Source organism: Leptosomus discolor, chromosome 10, assembly GCF_034619465.1.
Source record: "Leptosomus discolor isolate bLepDis1 chromosome 10, bLepDis1.hap2, whole genome shotgun sequence".
NCBI lineage: Eukaryota > Metazoa > Chordata > Aves > Leptosomiformes > Leptosomidae > Leptosomus > Leptosomus discolor.
Window position 1 is genome coordinate 9,566,083 of NC_141400.1, and position 18,037 is coordinate 9,584,119.

At 60.6% G+C, this 18,037-nt stretch overlaps 1 protein-coding gene across 1 annotated transcript; it reads right to left on the reverse strand.

Moving 5' to 3' along the window:
• Nucleotides 1-2,587: 2,587 nt before the first annotated feature.
• ARHGEF37 (Rho guanine nucleotide exchange factor 37) lies at nucleotides 2,588-12,882 on the reverse strand. The gene is made up of 12 exons (XM_086471057.1): nucleotides 12,679-12,882; nucleotides 12,158-12,281; nucleotides 11,610-11,757; nucleotides 10,503-10,702; nucleotides 9,813-9,943; nucleotides 9,129-9,233; nucleotides 6,997-7,107; nucleotides 5,442-5,771; nucleotides 4,375-4,503; nucleotides 3,809-4,004; nucleotides 3,198-3,370; nucleotides 2,588-2,797 (listed from the first exon to the last, which is right to left on the reverse strand). Exons 1-12 carry the CDS (start codon nucleotides 12,880-12,882, stop codon nucleotides 2,588-2,590), a joined length of 2,061 nt encoding a protein of 686 aa, XP_086327183.1.
• Nucleotides 12,883-18,037: the final 5,155 nt, after the last annotated feature.

Below are 18,037 nucleotides of genomic sequence, written 5' to 3' on the forward strand. Positions count from 1 at the left end.
AGACGGACATTTGACGGGTAGAGTGGGGACCCGGGAGAGGCAGCAGGGGTCTAAGACACCTCGCAACAGTCTGCATCCCCTGTGCCAACTGCAGGCAGGGCAAATAGCTCCTTCTGGCCAGCACTGATACACAGGCAGCACCAGTGGTGTCTGCAGGCACGGAAAGCAGAGCTGTTGTTGCAGAGCACGTGAAATCCAGCCCTGATGAGCGGCATGGAGAAAGCCCAACCAGTTTTATAATCTGCCTATCAAGTCCTGCCTGTCCCAGGTCTCCTTCCAGCAGGCAGATGAGGGCAGCAGCAGTTTCTCGGTGCTCCTTGTCCTGCTGTCACCTTTCACCTTCCAAAGAGCCTCAGGCACCCGCGGGCTGTGAAGCGGGACCTGCCAGAGCTGTGGACTCTTGCCATCGCCTGCACTGTCGTGGGGCTGATTGCATCTGTGCCCCACTGAGCTGTCAGGAAGGCGACTCGGGAGGGAAATCCGACCTGATGTGATTTGATTAGGAACAGAAAAATCCAGAGGAGCCATCAGCAGCGAGCTGGAGGTGTGAGCCGTGCTGCTGCAGGGCCAGGGCTGGGCAGGCGAGCCTCAGAAACACAGCCCCTGTGCAGTGAGCATTTGCTTGGGGCTTTCAATGGCACCCGGGCAGAGGTAGCAAGCCCCCAGCCTCCCCACAGATAAAGCCCCAGGACGCTGCAGGGACAAATGAGGGTGAGCCCCACAGACAGCTCTGCCCCAAACCAGGCACCTAGACCCACATATGGGGTGCACAGTGAAAGCAAAGCGGTGCCTGGGGCCTGTCCCCACCTGCCTGTCCCCCACTTTGTCCCACCCCACACGGTGCAAGCTTGGGTGAGAACATGCCACCTCTGCCTCCTGCCCAGCGCACAGCCAGGGCCGCAGGGCAGCACTGCGGAGACCCACACCCAGCCACAGCGCTGCCGAAGCACCTCCTGCGGGGAGCCCGTGGGCGGCCGAGCGTGCTGCCTCCCTGCCGGGCGGCTGCAGGAGCCGGCGTGCCAGCGCTCGCCATCGCACCTTTGATGCGGGCAGCGGCAGGTGCCCGGGGCAGCCAGGACGACGCCAGGCTGCTGCACTGGTGGGTGCCTCTGCACTCCAGTGCCTGCGGTGGGCGAGGGGCGGACAGCGTGGCACCCCGGGCTGAGCTCTCCCACGGAAGGAGCGTAGTGCCATTCCCCGAGGGCTGCAGCCTGGAGCTCCCGAATTCCCCTCTGACACCGAGTCAGCGCTGCCGTGGGCACGGCTCCCTGCCCCGAGTCCCATCAGCACCACATAACAGCACAGCGTCAGAGCAAGACGTGGGGAAACTGAGGCACAGAGCTGTGACGCCTCCGGCAGCGGTGGGAGGGAGCGCTGCCTCCATCCCCAAACCGAGCCTTAGGTCAGGGAGCGACCACACAGGCTGGTTCTCCCAAAAAAAAACCTCTTCCACGGGGCCTGGGCTTCTGGGAAGCGAGCATGTGTCAAACCGCTGGAGATCCGTGTGGGTCGGCCAGGGGGACAGGGTGCCCCGGGAGCTGCGCTCTCCGCCCCGAGCCGCCCCGGCTGGCAGGGAAGCGGCGCACGGCTCCCCTTCACCGGCTCCGCACGCCGGGCGCGGACACGCACACCGCCGCCGCGGCCAGCCCCCTCCGCAGCCTGCCGGCGCCGCGAAACCAGTGCTCCCAGTGGCCGCGCCGCGGCGGGAACGGACGGACGGGACGGGACGGGACGGGACGGGACGCGGGGGGCGGCGTGCGGGGCGGCTCCGCCACCTCGCGGCCGCGCCGCCACCGCGCCGGGCGAGCCCATCAGCAAGGGTGGGGCGGGGACGGTGTGACGTGTGACAGCGTCAGCGTGCCGGTGGCGCGACAGGTGGCTGACGGAGCGGTGCTCGTCACCGGAGCTCGACGTGCCCCTCAGCGGGGTCGGCAGCACCAGCGCGGGGGGCACCGCGGGCAGGAGCGGGGCGGAGCCGCCGGGAGGGCTGGGGGGGCGGGGCTGGGGAGGGCCCCGGCCCTTCAGCGGGACGCGACGGCTGCGCTGCCGGAGGGCGGCAGCGGCCCGTCAGGGCGGGCCCCGAGGCGGGCGTGACGCCCCGGTGAGGAGCGGGGAGCCGCGTCTGCGGGGCTGCGCCACCTCGGCCGCTGCAGCCAGGCCAGCGCTGCCCCAGGAGCCCCCTGGCAGGCTGAAGACCCCCTCTGCGGCACTGCACCCCTTGCAGCTCCACCCTGATCTAATTGGGGACAACAGCGTCTCATCACCCCGAGGGACACTTTTGTCACCGACATGGATCTCAGCGGTCCTCTGGAAAACCGCAGCCACCTGCCCTCACTCCCTCGTGCTGCTTTCCTTTGTGCAAACACGTCTGGGACACGGCACCCTCACACCTACCCATCAAAAAGTGCCTCCCAACAGCCACCCCTCGCACCTATGTCCCCCGGGCCGTATTCTGCCAGCTGCTTCCCACCACCTTCCCAGCCCAGGGCCGACCCCCCTCTAGCATCTCCTACACGAGTCCTCAGGTGCCAAGCAGACGGCTCTCATCTGAGGAAGCCTGTACCCTTGGGTGCCGGGCTGGCCATGCTCACACAGGCAAGCTCCAGCCCACAGGCTCCTGCACAGGGATAGTCACCAGGTAGCTGGAGGGCACGTAGCCTCTCTGGCCATTCACATCCACCAGGCTCCACTCCTTGTTCCCCTTCTTGTCGTGCGGCTCCAGCACCACCACGGGCTGCCCTGCCTGGAGGCTCACCTCCTGCGGACTCCTGGCTGCGAAGGAGAAGCCGGCGACCACCTGCAAAAGGCAGGGGAAGGAGGGAGGAAGCCCTTGCTGGACCTGAGAGTCAAAGGGGGGCAAGGACATACATGTCAGGGCAGGACCTAGAGGAGACATGGAGGTTGTTTCCAAGAGGGCAGCGCAGTACTGCCATTGATGGAGGGACACCGGGGACCCCACCACACACAGTTCTTTTGCTCTGTCCACCCCAGGTCCTGGCAAGGCAGACACACCTGCCTCGCGGGGCACTCGGCCAGCGGCTGTGACACTTCTCTGCTAGGTACACGGCTGCACATGTATGACCACGTGTGTGCTGGAAAAGCAGGTCCAACTTCCCACCCACATGCTGCACACACAGACTAGCATGGAGCTGGTGAGGCTGCTAGGAATGGCCTTGGGGGGCGTCCCCCACTCTCACCTGGAAGGCTGGGGTGAAGGTGGCCACCTGGGGCCTGGGAGCTTCAGGTGACGCGTAAGAATGTCGCCTTCTCTCTGTGCTGCTCTCCAGGACTGGCATCTGCATCCCAGGCTGCTGGCTTTGTACCGGGCAATAGGGCTGGAGTTTTCCAGCTGGCACAAACCCTCGGGGACCTGGAGGACATGCACACACACAGGTCATGGGGCCCCGCTGCCTGACATATGTAGGACTGGTTGGAGGAGAGAGGAATGACAACTTGGCTGTTGCCTGACATGGCACAGCAGCCCTGTTCGAACTGGTCCATCACTAGGGGATATCCGGGAGCAAAATCCCCCCAAAAGGGGTTTCAAGATGTTTCTGAATGCACAGGATTCTCCTTTCCCAGCCATGATGAGCCACAAGTGCTCCCTCATGGGGAAACCCGAACTTTACAGCTAATGGCCACGGGTACAGCTGGCAAAGCAGAGGTGGGTTTGGGCTGAGCAAACCCTGGAAGGGAGGACCTGGGAGGCAATGGCCCGCTGTTTCATCCAAGATGAGGAAGTGGTCCGGGTTTTGTTTCTGACCCTGGTGCCAAGACAGGGAGAGGCTCCCCATAGCACCCACAGTACCTCCAGCATCCACCAGCCATCTGCTCGTGTTCCCCTTAGTGTCCACACTTTGCAGCAGAGCTACAATCTGTCCCCTTTGCAAGGTCAGGTCCAAGTCTTTGCTGCCATTGATGTTGCTTGTCACTTGGTAAAGTTTCTCTGGGCCGTGCTTGCTCACAAGGGAAAGGACCTTCCGCTCCTCGGCAGGGTTCAGAGGCTGGTGGGGAGCAAGAGACACAGGAGCACTTGATGAGACAGGCAGGAGACTGAGGCCCTCCATGTACATGTGCTCTCCTTTCTGCAGGATCACGTCCCAGTGAGAGGTTAGGGGAGAAACTCCTTCACACTATCTGCTCTACCTCAGGGTTTGGAGATGGGTGTCCAGAACCAGAAGAGCTGAGACTGTTTCATCTAGGGTTATTCCCAGCCAGCTGCTGTCAGGGGCTTGGGGGAAATACTGTGGCTGTGGCAACCCTCCGTGCCACTTTCTGAACCAACCTCCCCCTCAAGGAGATGTTCCGCACTGGGAAGCCACAGTCCTACCTCTTCATCCAGCTAGCCTGAGACATCGCCCTCCCAGCTCCTACCTGTGTCACATGGCTTGGCGTGACTGTCTCAAAGGTCTGGCAGAAGGTACGGAGCTGAGCACCAGACTGCTGCAAGGTGTCTTCCACCATCTTCCAGAAACTGGGCAGAGGCATGTGGCCATGGGGCATCTGTGAAGACAGACCCTGAGATCAGAAAGGGCCCTGGGGAGGTGAAGAGCTGCGGGTAAGGTCAAAAGAAAAGAAGCAGGAAGCAAAGAGGTGAGAAAACAAGAGAACAGACCTTGTCACTTAAAGATGCACCTTCCCTTTGGTAAGAAGAGCTGCTGCTCTCTGTCTTTGAGCCACCTGCCCCAGGCAGGGCAGTGACATGCAGGACTTTTGGGCTCTACCCAGCCCATTTCAGCAGTCCCTGGGTCCTGCTGTGGTGCCCCAAGCCCACAGTCCATCCCACCTGACTGAAAAGGGAGCCAGGTGGATGTAGCTCTAGGGTAGATGTCTGCAGCATAAGCATCCCAGACTGTGCAAGGGGAATCCACCCTCATGACTAGGTACGAACAGTGCCCGAGAGGATACCTCCACATGGCTGCATCTTGTTCTCATCTTGGTCACAGGTCAGGCCAGGGCCATGCTCTACCCCAGGGCGCTGGACTGGCGTGACCCACCATGTTTGTAGACATCAGGCTCGGGGAGTGCCATGCAGTGAGAAGTCTTGAGAGATATCTCCCAGGGACGGAGGTTTGAGGGATGCTTGTTCCTCAGGCCAGGAGTTGTCCTTCTCCTCCTTGCCTTCCCACCACAGAGCTCTCAGGAGCTCAGCGTTAGCACTGATCTCTCATGCAGCACATCAATAAATTACCAGTGGTGTCCTCAAATAGAGAGCAGGACAGTTCTTGGCAGTGAAGAGCCAGTTTGGCTTTCCCCAGCCAAAGGGGAGGAGAGATCACTTAGAAATGCTAGACAGGGAGCTGTGTGTCTGCAAGAGCAGGCTTGGGCTACAGCAAACTTTCAGTGTCCTGACATCCAAATGATGTCCTGAGCCTGAAGAAGGCAGGTCTGGCTCAGCATGTGCACCAGTTTGGGCACACATGCCAAGGGGTCACTCTCACCTGCTCTAGCTCCTTTTCTGCCTGGTGCAGGACCTGAGCAGCCAAGTCCCGTTGCAGGGCGCTGAGGGAGCACAGTATCTGCCCCAGGAGCTGCAGAGCCGCCTGGTTGAACTGTGGGAGCTCAGCCACGAGCAGGGCATTGATGGCAAGGTACGTGTTCATGGCTGCCTCCTCATCATATGTCACGCTGCCCATCTCGCTCTTCCGCTCCTGGATCTCCTCATAGTCCAGCAGCTTGTCCAGGCGCTTCTTGACCAGCTGTTGTGGCCCCACCAGCATGTCTGAGAGGCTGCAGAGGGGCTGGCAGACCAGCCTGTCCAGCCGTCGCTTCTGTGGGGTGACAGAATCCAAATCTCCACATGAGCCACCCTCCAACAGGCCCAACTGTCTGCATGGGGCACTGTCTTACAGAGGAGAAAAAGCTTAGGGGCCTGTTGAAGGGCTTGTGTGGACTGGGAGGCACCTGAGGCATCTTTACCTGAAGGCACATAGGATGCCAACCAAAGCAAACCCTTGGCAGTGAGCAGTCACGCATGCCACGATTCCAAACCTGTGCTCCATGCAAATGACTGGGTAGGACCCTCACACACAAGGTCCCATGGGCCAACAGCAGTACTGCAGTGACTGTCCCGTGCAGGTCATAGTGTCCTGCTTTGACGGAGGCCCTCAGCCCAGCTACCCTCCCTCCCTGTGCTGGTGCTCCCTGGGGATGCCTGCATCCAGGTGTGGGGTTCAGGCTGCCCGGACACACTCTTCACTGCTTGGAAAACCTCCCTGACTGCATTCATCGTGGCAGCCACCATCCAAGAGGGAGTCCTGGAGAACAAAGCAGGAGTGGTGGAAGGAGACAGATGAGGGGCTCTTGGGCTCCCAAAGGCAAGTATGGATGCCCAGGTGCGGGTAAGTTGGACTGAGGTTTGGTGGCAGACACCTTGTATGAGTCAAATAAACAGGGTGCCTGGTTTCCCACCATCCTGTGCTTGCTGCAGCCCTGCTTGCATGGCTGGCCAAGAACATGTCAGAGCCCTGAAGGCAGAAATAGTCTTTAATGGCCCAGACCAACCTCACCTGGGGCCTCTACCCACACCCCTGGCCACAGCCCATTTATGGGCCTTCAGCTGCTACTTAAACATTGCTGTGGGTGATCTGGTCTCTGCCGCTGTCTCCTGGGTGGACCTTGGATCTCTGCTGTAGGTAGCTCAGCTCCTGGATGGGCCCCTCAGCTGGACATTACAGCTTGTCTCCAGCCCTAGGCAGACTTCAGAGCTGTGTTGCAGCCATGACTCTGGCCCTGTCTCCTTTTGTTTCCTGGATGGACCCTGGAGCTGGTTCTTCACTTCATGTGTCTGGGACTGCTGATGGACCTTGTCACCTGCCCCTTCATGTTCAGGCCCCAGGGGACTGTGCCTATTGATGAGGACCCTGCCTGCTCTGGGGTGCCCTCAGCTCTTGGCTGCCCTGCGCTGGAGCCAGCTGCTGCTGTACCCTGGCAGAAGGTGTGAGAGCAATGCTTGGCTGTGACCCTGAAGGAGACCCAAAGGGAAAGAGCACTCACAAACTCTGGAAAAACAGCGCAATGGAGGTACTCTGCAAAGCGGCGGTACTGCTGGGCAGGTCCCTCGTCAATCTGCAGCTCACACTTGTGTGGGGTGGGCAACAGGAATGCCTAAAAGGGAGAAAGCCATCAGACCTGACCTGGAGAAGCTGCCCAACACTACCTAATCCATCAGTAACCTATCCTTGTGTTCCCAAAGACATGCCGATGTCCTAGCCTGGGTGCTCTGTGCTACTCTGGCCTGCAAGCCAGGGATCTCACTTAGGTGTTAAAGTCTCTCTCCTTGAGCAAGGGTCATGCACCAGCTTGCAAAAGCATTCCTACCCCAGCAAGGTGGCCAAGGATGCCCTGTGGCCTTAGGCAGCCTGCCCCCAGCTTGATGTTGCCTAGTGTTTTGACATTTGAGTCTGGTGCTCCAGTAGCTCCATGGAGATTTTTGTATTGGTGTACAAAATCTTCCCTCTGCCTCTGTGTGGAGAGTGAAACTGGTGGAGAAGGAAAGCAGCTAGGGAATGGTTTGGGTGGAGACCCTCCTCTGCTTAGAGGCTTTGCTCTAATGTTAAGTCTGTGGGCAGCAGCCTCCTTCCTGCCTGGAAGCAGATTTTGACCCGCAATCTCTAGACCCAGAGAAGAGAGCACTGAGCTCCCAGAGCTCCAGCCTGCTGCTGGTGCCAAGGGAAGCCTGGCCTCCTGCTCCTCCTGGGCTTGGCTTCGCTGCCCCTTGGAGCACCACTCCTGTAGTCAGTCCTGGAGCAGCAAGAGCAGTTTCTGTTTAATTCTCATCAACCACAGCTGCTATGGGCCCCTCAGAATGCCCTGATCTCTGTCCTAAATCCCATCTTTTTGCCTGTGGTCATGTTTAGGAGACCCTGCCTTTGTAGTCCTCCTTGCCACAGGAGGGACTGGAGATGGAAATAAAAAGGGAAAGGGACTGACCCTTTGAGCAGAAGGTGGCAGCTCTGAGACCTGTGTGCTTTTCCTCAACGCTACAGGGGCTCTTACACAAGCAGAGGTGGCAGTGATGATTTTGTATGAACCAAGATTTGCCTCTCCTTGTGGTGGGGGCACTGGTACAGACAGATGCATGAGAGGGAACTGCCAGCCAGCACAAAGAGAGGCCAGGCTGTCTGCCCTATGAGAACATGTCTTCATCAGCTCCTCAGGATGACTTGGAGAAGCTTTCAGAGGGAGAGAGATGCATGCAGCCCCACCTTCCCCACCAGCAGCTCCTCTGAAGCTGCATCCAAGCCCCAGCATGACTCCTAACCACAGCTTATGATCTAGGCTGCCCAGCCTATTTGCAGGCACTTGATGTCCTGGCTGAAGCAAAGAAGCTGGCTTACAGAGATGCAGCTCACTGAGGGGCAGTGCCAGGCAGGTCCCCAGGAGCACTCGATGTCCCAAGGAACAGTCACAACCTGTCCCCCTAGCTGATGCCACATCTCACTGTCATCCTCACGTTTTCTAGTCTAATCCTATTTTACCCACTCTTTGAGCTACAGGGAGTCTTTCTGTCCCTTCTTCCTCCTTCCCAATTCTATATGGAGAGTCCTTGTCAGTATTTTCACAAGGACTTTCCAGGCCTTGAATTGCTGCTTTCTGAACCCTTTGCCATCTCCTGAAACTTTCCTGATAATACAGCATCTGGGGATTTCAAGTTCTGCCATTGCTCATACTTTCAGTTCCCTCAGATGCCCCAAGGGATTTCCACGAGAAAATCACGGCAGCTACTCGGCCGGGTCATCTCAGAAGGGAAGTTTCCTGTTTCCCTGATTTGGGAACACTTCTGTCCTATACCTGTCATGCAAGAATTCCCAGGCCGAACAACACTTAGCCTTTTCAGCTATTTAATGCCTTGAAATGATGATCAGTTTAAGGACTGATTATTCTCAACTGACACCCAGCTCAGACTGTGTCAATGAAGCCTTGACTTTGTTTCAAGCTCTGCTGGACCCAAGTGATCTTTGGATGTCGTGCAAGCCCCTGGCACAACATCTTTTGCTGAGATGCAAGTCGCTCAACATCCCCAACAGATAATGGTTTCCATAGGGCTTGAAAGTATTCTGCCAGCCCAAGAAACAGGTCCTGAGGCCTGGGTGGGGCCAACCCCCTGCAAGTGATCAGAGTCTTACCTCTAAATGGCCTAGGTAGGATGCCACGTTCTCCTTCAGCACAGCCACGCTGGACACCACACACTGGAACTTCTCCTCCAGGTCGTCGTATTCCCTGTCCTCTGTCTGCAAGGCAAGGGGCAGCTTATCCCCAGCACGGGCAGTCCAGGCAATGCCTCGGGCAGGGCTGATGTCCCTCACTGGGTGCTAACCTAAAATGCAGCCAGGCCCCTGCCCGAAGCTCACAGTGCTGGGGACAGGCAGGGGAGACCCCAAGAGGCTCCAGGAGCCTGAAAAGGCCAGGATTTAGGGTGCATGGGATGCATGCAGAAACAGGGCTTTCAGTTTGGTTGTGGTGCTGGGGAACACCAGGGTGTCTTTCCTCTTGCTGGGGCGCCTGAGGATCCTGTGGGTCCTTTGGGGGCCAAAGCGCTCCCCTGCAGCGCTCTGAGGCAGGAAGCAAGGTGTGTACCTGCATCCCTCCTACCCTGCTTCTCCTTGGGACTGGGGACCACGAGCTACCCTTGGGCTGCTCGAAAATGCGACTGTGGCTCCTGTGACAGCATGGGCCACTGGGGGTCAGCACTGGCCACGCCACCTCGGCTCTGCTCCTCGGCAAGGCTTCCGGGAAGGCAGCAGAAAGCCCCAGAAACGACCCAAGGAGAGGCAGGGGGTCCGCAGGCGGTGGAGCACGGGGCTGCCCACCTTGGCCACGATGCCGGCCTCGTGCATGAAGAGCCGGCTCAGCCGCGTGGTTTTCTTGGCGATGGAGTGCGTGTTGAGGCGCGCGAAGCGGTCCCGCAGCGTCAGGTGCTCGGCCTTGTTGTATTTGGTTGCTGCCTCGGGTCAGGGCACACGTGGTGGGAGAAAAAAAAGATCAGAGGAGGGAACTTCAGGGCAGCATCCTCGGCAGCCCGAGTGGGCAACTCCGGTGAGCAGCATCGAGGCCCAGAGCTGAGAAGTTGTGATCAACAGGATAACCACAACCCACACCAAAGAAGGGCAGCCTGGAGGAAAGTACTACAAAAACCAAAAAGAAGAGCGAGGTCCCATTTGTGGGGAGCCTAATTTCTCCTACCCCAAGGGCAGGATTGTTCCTCCCCATTCCCCAGCTCCAGGAATGCAGACAGACTGGATTTGTGCTCAGTACCCCCCATGCCACCCTTCTCCTGCAGCCTTCAGGTCTTGCCCAGAGTGGCATTTGCAGGACCAGAGCAGTACCAGGAGCTGCCTGCACAAGTCTGCAGCCCCATCAGGCAGAATAGGCGAAGGGCAGAAGAATTTGAACCGATTTAAGTGGGAATTAGTATAACACCAAGGGGAGATGACTGGGGTTGGGATAGGGCTTCCCAGACACCGTGCCCCCTGCTTGCACCACAGCCCCTGCCCGCTCACCTACTTCTCTGCGCCGTTTGTACTCGTTGATGTTGGTGTTGACCTGGGCCATGGCACGGACAGCTGCCTGCAGGGCTGGGTAGGCACTGGTGCTGGTGGGGGTGTTCTCCAGAATCTTCCCCAGCAGCAGCGGGTATTTGGTGACCCTCTGCACCGGCATCACCAGGAAGAAGCTGAGGTCTGACGCACCCGTGTGAGGCCTGATGGAGAAGGGGATCACTCAAGGTTGGCATGGAGGGCTGCCCTCCTGCCCTGCTGTTCCTCACAGCTTCCCTGCAAGCATTTTGGGGAGAAAGCAGCACCTCTCCAGCTGCAGGGGAGCTTTGCTGCCTTGCACCCGCAGGCAAGCTGTGCCCAGCAGCTGTGGGGGTTTCTGGCTGTGACCCCCTACTCCCTGCCAGCTGCGGGGCCAACCCGCCGGGAGCGCCAGCAGGGGGATGCTGTCCCCGCCAGCCCCGAAGGCTGTGCCAGCCCCGGGCGGGTGTCCTGCCTCCCTGAACAGTGCTGCGCTTGTCTGGCTAGGAGGCACGGGATTAGCGCTTGCTCCAGGGGCAATGAGGAGGGAGGCTGTGGGCGAAGTGCAGGCAGGCTGCAGGCAGGACTCCTCTTCTACCTGCACGCAAGGCATCGCTCATTTGGGAGTCACATCGCCTGTGCCCTGAAACAGAGAGCAGCAAATCCCAGCAGCAAACCTGCTGCCGCTCCTGCTTTTCCTGGCTCTGACAGTGTTTGTGACCCCCTTGATAGCTGAGGAGGGGTTTGGCCAGCCCATCCCTCTGGTCAAGCTGGGAAACATGTGCTCTTTGTGGGCAGAGTGTCTTGGGCTGTGGAGCAGGCGGGAGCTGTGGGTGTCACCCCATCGTATGTTTTGGGGTCCACCATAAAGGACCACCAACCTCTAGCGCCCCTTTGGCAAGTGGCCCCAAGGATGCAGGGCAGGCTGACAGGGGCTACACCAGGCAATGCCACAAAGGTGATGGCCGTGACATTACACTCACCCTGGTGGCATGTACCCATGCGGGTAGCTTGTCCAGAGAGAAGGAGAAGGGTGAGGCCAGTAGGTAAAACAGGGAGAGTGAGGTGGTGGTCCTAGGAGCAGGTACCTACACGGTTGCATTCAGGGTCTCCAAGATCTCCTCCTGCAGCCTGGGGTCCTTGCGGTAGCTCTCCACCAGCAGGAGGGCATGCTCGTAGCTGGCGCAGTAGATCTTGTAGACGGTCTCCATCTCCTCCTTGAACTCCTGGAACAGGGTGCCTGGGGAAGAAGAGCAAGGCTGGAGAGGATCATCCTTTTCTGTGGCCTCAGAGAAAGGCAGATGTTTCTCGGCAGCCTGCTGGAAGGGTGAAGCTGGCAGAGCAGTGCCAGCCAAATGTGCCAGGGTGCTGCTCTGCACCCTGGGCACCTCCACTAAGCTGGGCCTGATTCTGGACCCCATCTCCCACCTTCTGCAGGCTGGGCAGGTCTGCCTTGCCCCTGTGGGGTAAGTGTGGATGGTGGTGTGCAGGCAGCTGTGATTCCTGGAGCCAAGGGAGGTGCAGGTGTCAGGGTGGGTGGGCTGGGGGCTGCATGCAGGCACAGTGGCGGGCAGTGGCACTGCCAGCACCAGCAAAGGCATGGGTGGGTATGGGTCAGCTCTTGGTGCTGCACCACTTACTGATGCAGAGCAGCTGCTCATGCTCCTGGGTGGCCGTGGCCTCAAGACCCTTCAGGAACCGTCTGGAGACGTGAAGGATGTCATCTGTGTTAGAGAAGAGTCCTTCCAGGTCAAGATCAGGCAGCTGAAGGGAACAAAGATGCTCCAGGGTAAGCCAAATACATCGGACAGAGGTGGATCGTGTGTACTGGACCCACTCACACCCTCCTTAGCACTTGTGTGCTTCCAGCTGCCCCATGCAACACCCAAAAAGCTGGAGTGATGCTCTGTTTCATCAGGCATTGAGGGTGCTGAGACCTGGCCCTTTCATGTTACAGGCGCAGGGTTAAAGCTGTAGGATGGCTGTACTGGATCAGACCCCTTATCCCTCCAACCCAAGACTTTGGCTGTTGGGGGAAGCCCAGGAAGGTGGAAGGTGAGCACACGGTGACCTCCCTACAGTGATCTGGGCATCTCACAGCTCTCAACAGATTCACCCTACGGTCCCCAGCCCCTGGGCGGGGGGACATATCCCCTCTCACCTGCTTCTTCTGGAGGTGTGTCCGGATGTCTGACACGCAGAGCTGGATGTTGTGGACATAGCTGGCCTCAGTGGTGATGAGCTCCTCCACAGCCAGCCGCTGGCTCAGCTCCATCCTGTCACAGGGCATCAGCTCCTCGTAGATGGCCTTTTCTGTCTCGGCTGCATCCTCAGCATCAGGTTCTGCCTCATGGGTGCTTGCCATCTTGGCAGGACACTCTGCAGGAGGTTAGGGACAGGCTGTGGCAAGGGCAGCCCTGCGACTGGTGCTCTGGTGCCCAACCCAGCTCAGTACCCCTGCTCCCTCTTCTGTGCTGGGGGCACCCCACTGAACATCCCTGGAGACAATCAAGCCATCTGCATTTGCAAGAAAGCCGTGGATGACACTCCAAAACCATAAAACCACAAAGTGCTGCAAGCCAGGAGCGGGCTGACTGCGGAGCGCAGACACCCACATGTGGCGGGCAAGGACCTGCCACACACACGTGCCCAAATTCCAGCAACCACCTGCAGGGCCAGGGTGCAGGGGTGGGGGGGCCCAGCAGCACTCACCCAGCACTGGGTCCACACAGCAGCTGGTCCCCAAAAGCAGAGCAGGGTTTGCTGCCTCCTCTGCAGCTCCTCGCTGCTGGGGCTAGCTGTTCCCTCCCTGCCTTGGCCACTGGTGCCTGGCACGTTGCCTCGCGTTCAAGAGTCCTATTCGAAGTACAAAGAGTGTTTTTGCAGTGCTGGAACAAGAGACTTTACTGTGGCAGGGAGAGATGATTTAGAAGTGATAGGAATGGGGGGAGAAGTGGGCGAAGCCATGGGTGCCTCTGCCAGAGACACTGGCAGCTGCCAGTGTGCAATGCCCATGCGCTGCCCAGCACAGCCCGCTACCCTCTTCTCTCTGCCTGTGGAGAGTGAAAAATCAGAGCTGATTCACGGTTTCCTTCTCAGGGAATGTCCTCTGCTCTAACTGATGCTGAGGAGGACGGAGCAGCTCCAAAGCATCACAGATAGTGCTCGGTCCCAGGCAGGAAACCTTGAGAGAGAGAGGGCACAGCCCACGCCAGCCCAGCACACAGCTCGGCCGGATCCAGACCCCAGCTGGATGGAGGGATGCTGCCAGGCCGCCTGCTTGTGGAGGCTGCAGAGGACGTAAAGAGCAAAGGCAGGCTGGAGGTGGCTTGGCAGGATAAAAACAAGACGTCACAAGCAGCAGCACAGGGAGGGCGGCTCTGCCTCTGCCCTCTGCCGCCTGCCCAGCCAGTGCCAACCTCCACGACCAACCGTCAGCCAGACCACGGCACGCCAGATGCCTGCTTCAGAGGCTGCAGCCCCCGGTGCCTGCGGAGGGAGCAGGGAGAGGGGCTGGCAGGACAGCCCAAGCTTCCACTGGGGAAGGGTCCAGCCTACAAGTGGGTGACGCAGTTGTGTGCACTGCGCAGAGTATATGTTCCCTCCTGGCACACGCCCACTGCTGCGCTGGAGGAGAGCTGGGCTGGCACAGCAAGCAAACGCGTGTGAGAAGGTATGGGACCTCTGCCCGCCTTACAGGGACACGTTACCCTGCCAGCTGTCATCTCTGCCCTCTGTGGATTTGGCTGCCTCCCCTGCCTGTCGCGTGGCATTGGGTGCTATGGGACATGGGGAGTAGAAGACACTTTCCTGCACCCCTTTGCGTGCTTCGGAGGTGTCCAGGCAGAGGCAGGCCCATCAAGGACTGCTGGACAAGCCCAGCGTCCTCTGCCTGAGGGTGACAGCAAAATACTTGCTCAGAGGAGAAGCTGCAGTGGAGGCAGGTGGAAAGACCTGATCTGAGACACCCCCCCCCCGAGCCCTGGAGAGACGCTTGGGGCCGTGCAGGTGCTGGGGCGCCACTGCCCCCTGCACCAGCAGCCCCCAGAGCACACAGCTGCTTTGGGGGGGGGGTTGTCCCCAAGCTGGGGAAACCTCTCCCCCACCCCCACGCTGACACATCAGAGGAACACGGGAATTGTGCAAAACTAAACAGCAGCGTTGGACCAGGCGGGGAGAGCAGGAGCAGGCTTCATCCCCCAGCCCTCCCCCCAGGCAGCTGCCCGCCTTGACGCGTCACTGCCCCTCGGCGGCTCCGAGCATCCCTGTCCGTAACGGGGGACCAGGCAGCGGCGCAGACCCGCACCGCAGACCCGCACCGCAGACCCGCACGCAGGGGAGGCCGCGGGAGGCGGTGCCGGCTCCAGGCCCGCAGCTCCCGCCCCGCGCCCCCAGCGACGGGCTCCGGCCCGGCCGTGCCGCCCCCCGCACCCCTCGCTGCTCCGGCCCCGGCGTCGCCTCCGCCCCCCGACCCCCGCTGTCCCGGTGCCGGCTCCTACCTGCGGAGGAGGCGGGGGCTGGCGCCGGCGAGCCGTGCCCGGCTGCGGCCGCTCTCCCGCCGCCCGCGGGGAGTTAATGATCAACCCGCGGCGCCGCAGCCGGGGCGGCAGGGCCGGGCAGGGCAGCCCGGGCCAGCCCCGGCACGGGGGGAGCCCGCGGCGGGGGGGGCGGCCCCTGCCAAACCGCACGCCGCGGGGCCGCAGGCCGGCAGCGCCGCTCGGATGAGCGCCGACGCGCCCGCTGCGCAAGCCCGGCGGCGGCGGGGGGGCTGGCAGCAGGGCGGGCAGGCAGCAGGGCAGGCGGGCGGGCAAGCAGGCAGGCGGGCAAGCAGAGCAGGCAGGCGGGCAGGCAGCAAGGCAGGCGGGCAGCAGAGCAGGCAGGCGGGCAGCAGAGCAGGCAGGCAGCAAGGCAGGCAGGCAGGCAGGCAGCAGGGCAGGCGGGCGGGCAAGCAGGCAGGCAGGCAGCAGAGCGGGCAGGCAGCAAGGCAGGCAGGCAGCAGGTCAGGCAGTAGGGCAGGCAGGCAGGCAGGCAGCAGGGCAGGCAGTAGGGCAGGCGGGCGGGCAGGCAGGCAGGCAGGCAGCAGGGCAGGCAGGCAGCAGGGCAGGCAGGCAGTAGGGCAGGCAGCGGGTGTTCGCCGCCTCCGCCGGCAGCCAAACCTGACCGGGAGGGGAGCTGGGAAAAGCGATCCGGGGGAGTCCCTGCAGCGGAGGTGGCGAGGGGCGGCAGGGGCTGTCATCTGCAAAAGCAGCTGGTCCCCAAGCGCCGCACTTGGGTCTGTGTTAGCCCCCGGCATGGCGGCAGCAGCCACCCCTTTTTTCCACCTTATCCATCCCTGTGTCCGTCCGTCCATGCCCTTGTCCCCCCCAACCGTGGGGCAGCGCAGTCCCTAGCGTCCTGGTGGCCTGTGCCGGGCAGCAGCTCCGGCTGGAGAGCAGGGAGCGCACCGGCTCGGTCCTGCCGTAAATAAACAGGGACAAGTCCTCTGTGTCTTTTTGTGGCCTTGCTATGGCCCCAGTGTGTTGCTGCCCCAGCAGTAGCTAGGGGAGCCCGGTTGGTGCCCCGGTGCTCCCACAGCCCATCCATGAATGCACAGGCTTCCCCCTACAGGCAGGCATGCCCCTGGCCGCACGCCCTTCTGCTCTGCCATCACTTCCCAGCCACCGAAAAGGGTTCTGAGCAAATAGAAACAAAAATATATAACCGAGGAAGCGGTTGCACAGATTGGGCCATTGGGAGGTAGTGGCCATTTGTCGTGAAGTTGTTTTTTTGCTCGTGAAGTGTTCACATCCCTATAAACAAGCTATTGAGAAGAGAGAGGCTGATCTGCAGCCAGCCCCTGTGACGTGGGGGCTTGTCCCCAGCCTGGCCGCAGGGAGGGGACGGTGGCACCTGAATTTTTCCAGGCTGAGCCGCAGTGTCCAAAAAGCGTCACAGTAAAAAGGACTCTGAGTCTTTCAGTGACTCGCACAGGCCACAGGCTGCGTCTATGTCTAAAGCCAAACCTCCCCATGGGCAGGACAAGCTCTCTGGCACAGCCCTTCTATCTGGGTCCATTTCTGGGCGTGCAAGCCAGCTTCCCCAGCTGAGGTGCAGGGGCTGATGTGGGCTGGGCAGGGCAGCATGGAGGCCCGCATGCATCTGCCCCACAGGGTCTCACCCAGTTCTGGTGCCAGGAAGGCCAGCCTGCCCTGCTGCCTTCCCTGCCTGCATCCTATCCTGCCCGTGGGGCTGTGCCCTGGGCCCCGAGCCAAAAGCATGAAACCACCCTCCCTCATCCCTGTGCTGGAGGGATGCTGCAGCACGCAGAAGCGGTTGCGGATGGCTAAGCAGAGCAGCAATGCGGCAAGAGGAGCCAGGGTTGGGAAGAGGCAGGAGCCCTAATGCCCAGTCAGGTCTTCAGGGGAGAAGCCAAAGCACAGTGATGTCTCCTGGATGGGTGGGCGGCTGGGGTAAAGCCACCCTGTGAGAGCAGTCCCCAGGCTGGCCCACGCTGCATGGGCTTAGGGAGAGACACGTGGCCATGGGAGCAACCCGCACACAGCTGGACAGCGAGGGCTTTACCTGGCTGTGGCCCTGGGGACACAGATGTCCCTCCTCCCTTGCAGGTGGCAGCAGGGATTCAGTCCTCACCCAGGTGCTTTCTGAAGCAAAATGCCTCACCAGGTGGCCTTTGGGCTGGCATCGCAGCGATGTCAGGATTTCCCCAGCTCCATCCTTGGGCAGGCAGTCTTACTTCTTCATCCAACAAAGCCATCACCCCTTGAGGCGTGTCACCGCTGCTTTCCTCCCATCAGCATCTTGTGACTGATCATGCCAGAGCACAAACTGCACTCCTGTGGTTGCCAACGGAGTCCCAGCAGGGCAGCGTTCCCCCCTCGGATGGCGTCCTCGTCCTGCCAGGGCCGGCACAGCAGGGCGGCATCCCCAGCCACCCGCTCCACCCCATCCAGCTCACGCCGTGGGTGTTGCCTAGGTCATATTTTCCATTCCAGTCTGGTTTTTTGGATGCCGGGTAACCTGGCTCCAGCAAGTTACTTGCAGGATGGCCTTGTCGTCGGGCCCTCCAGGGAGTGGCTGACGCCTTCTTCCCTTGCCCCAGTGCAAGCTGTTTCCTTCCTGCTGTGCTACCGGCCCCATGCTCCTCCTGTCCAGCCCTGGGGCTGGAGCTGCTGCAGCTCCACTCGCTCGCCCAGGGACCCGGAGCAGTGTCACAGTGCTGTCACCACTCCAGGGCTCCCCAGGGAGGCGTGAGAGCAGGCTGGCTGCCCTGGCCTGGCTCTCCTTACAAGGGAAAAGCAAACAGGTGCCGGTTGGTCGAGCACAATTGTTTGTGTCCCAGGACGAGGTGTTGTGCTCAGGTTAAGCTAAGCTAAAAGGTCCCAGTGGGGTAGGCTGTCCTCTGGCACTCTTGGCATCGGCACCGTTGTGGGCAGCCAGCACTCCCACCCTGCCAACATGAAACCTGGCAAGCAGTGGCAGGGTGTGGGACCACGCGTGGGATCCTGCAGCCGCTGCAGAGC

Coding starts and splice junctions, on each gene's coding strand:
- ARHGEF37 (XM_086471057.1), bottom strand. CDS start 12,882: ATGGCAAGCACCCATGAGGCAGAACCTGATGCTGAGGATGCAGCCGAG. Junction 4,504..5,441: donor CAGAAAAGGAGCTAGAGCAG/GTGAGAGTGACC, acceptor CTGTCTTCACAG/ATGCCCCATGGCCACATGCC. Junction 4,005..4,374: donor CGCCAAGCCATGTGACACAG/GTAGGAGCTGGG, acceptor GCTCCCCACCAG/CCTCTGAACCCTGCCGAGGA.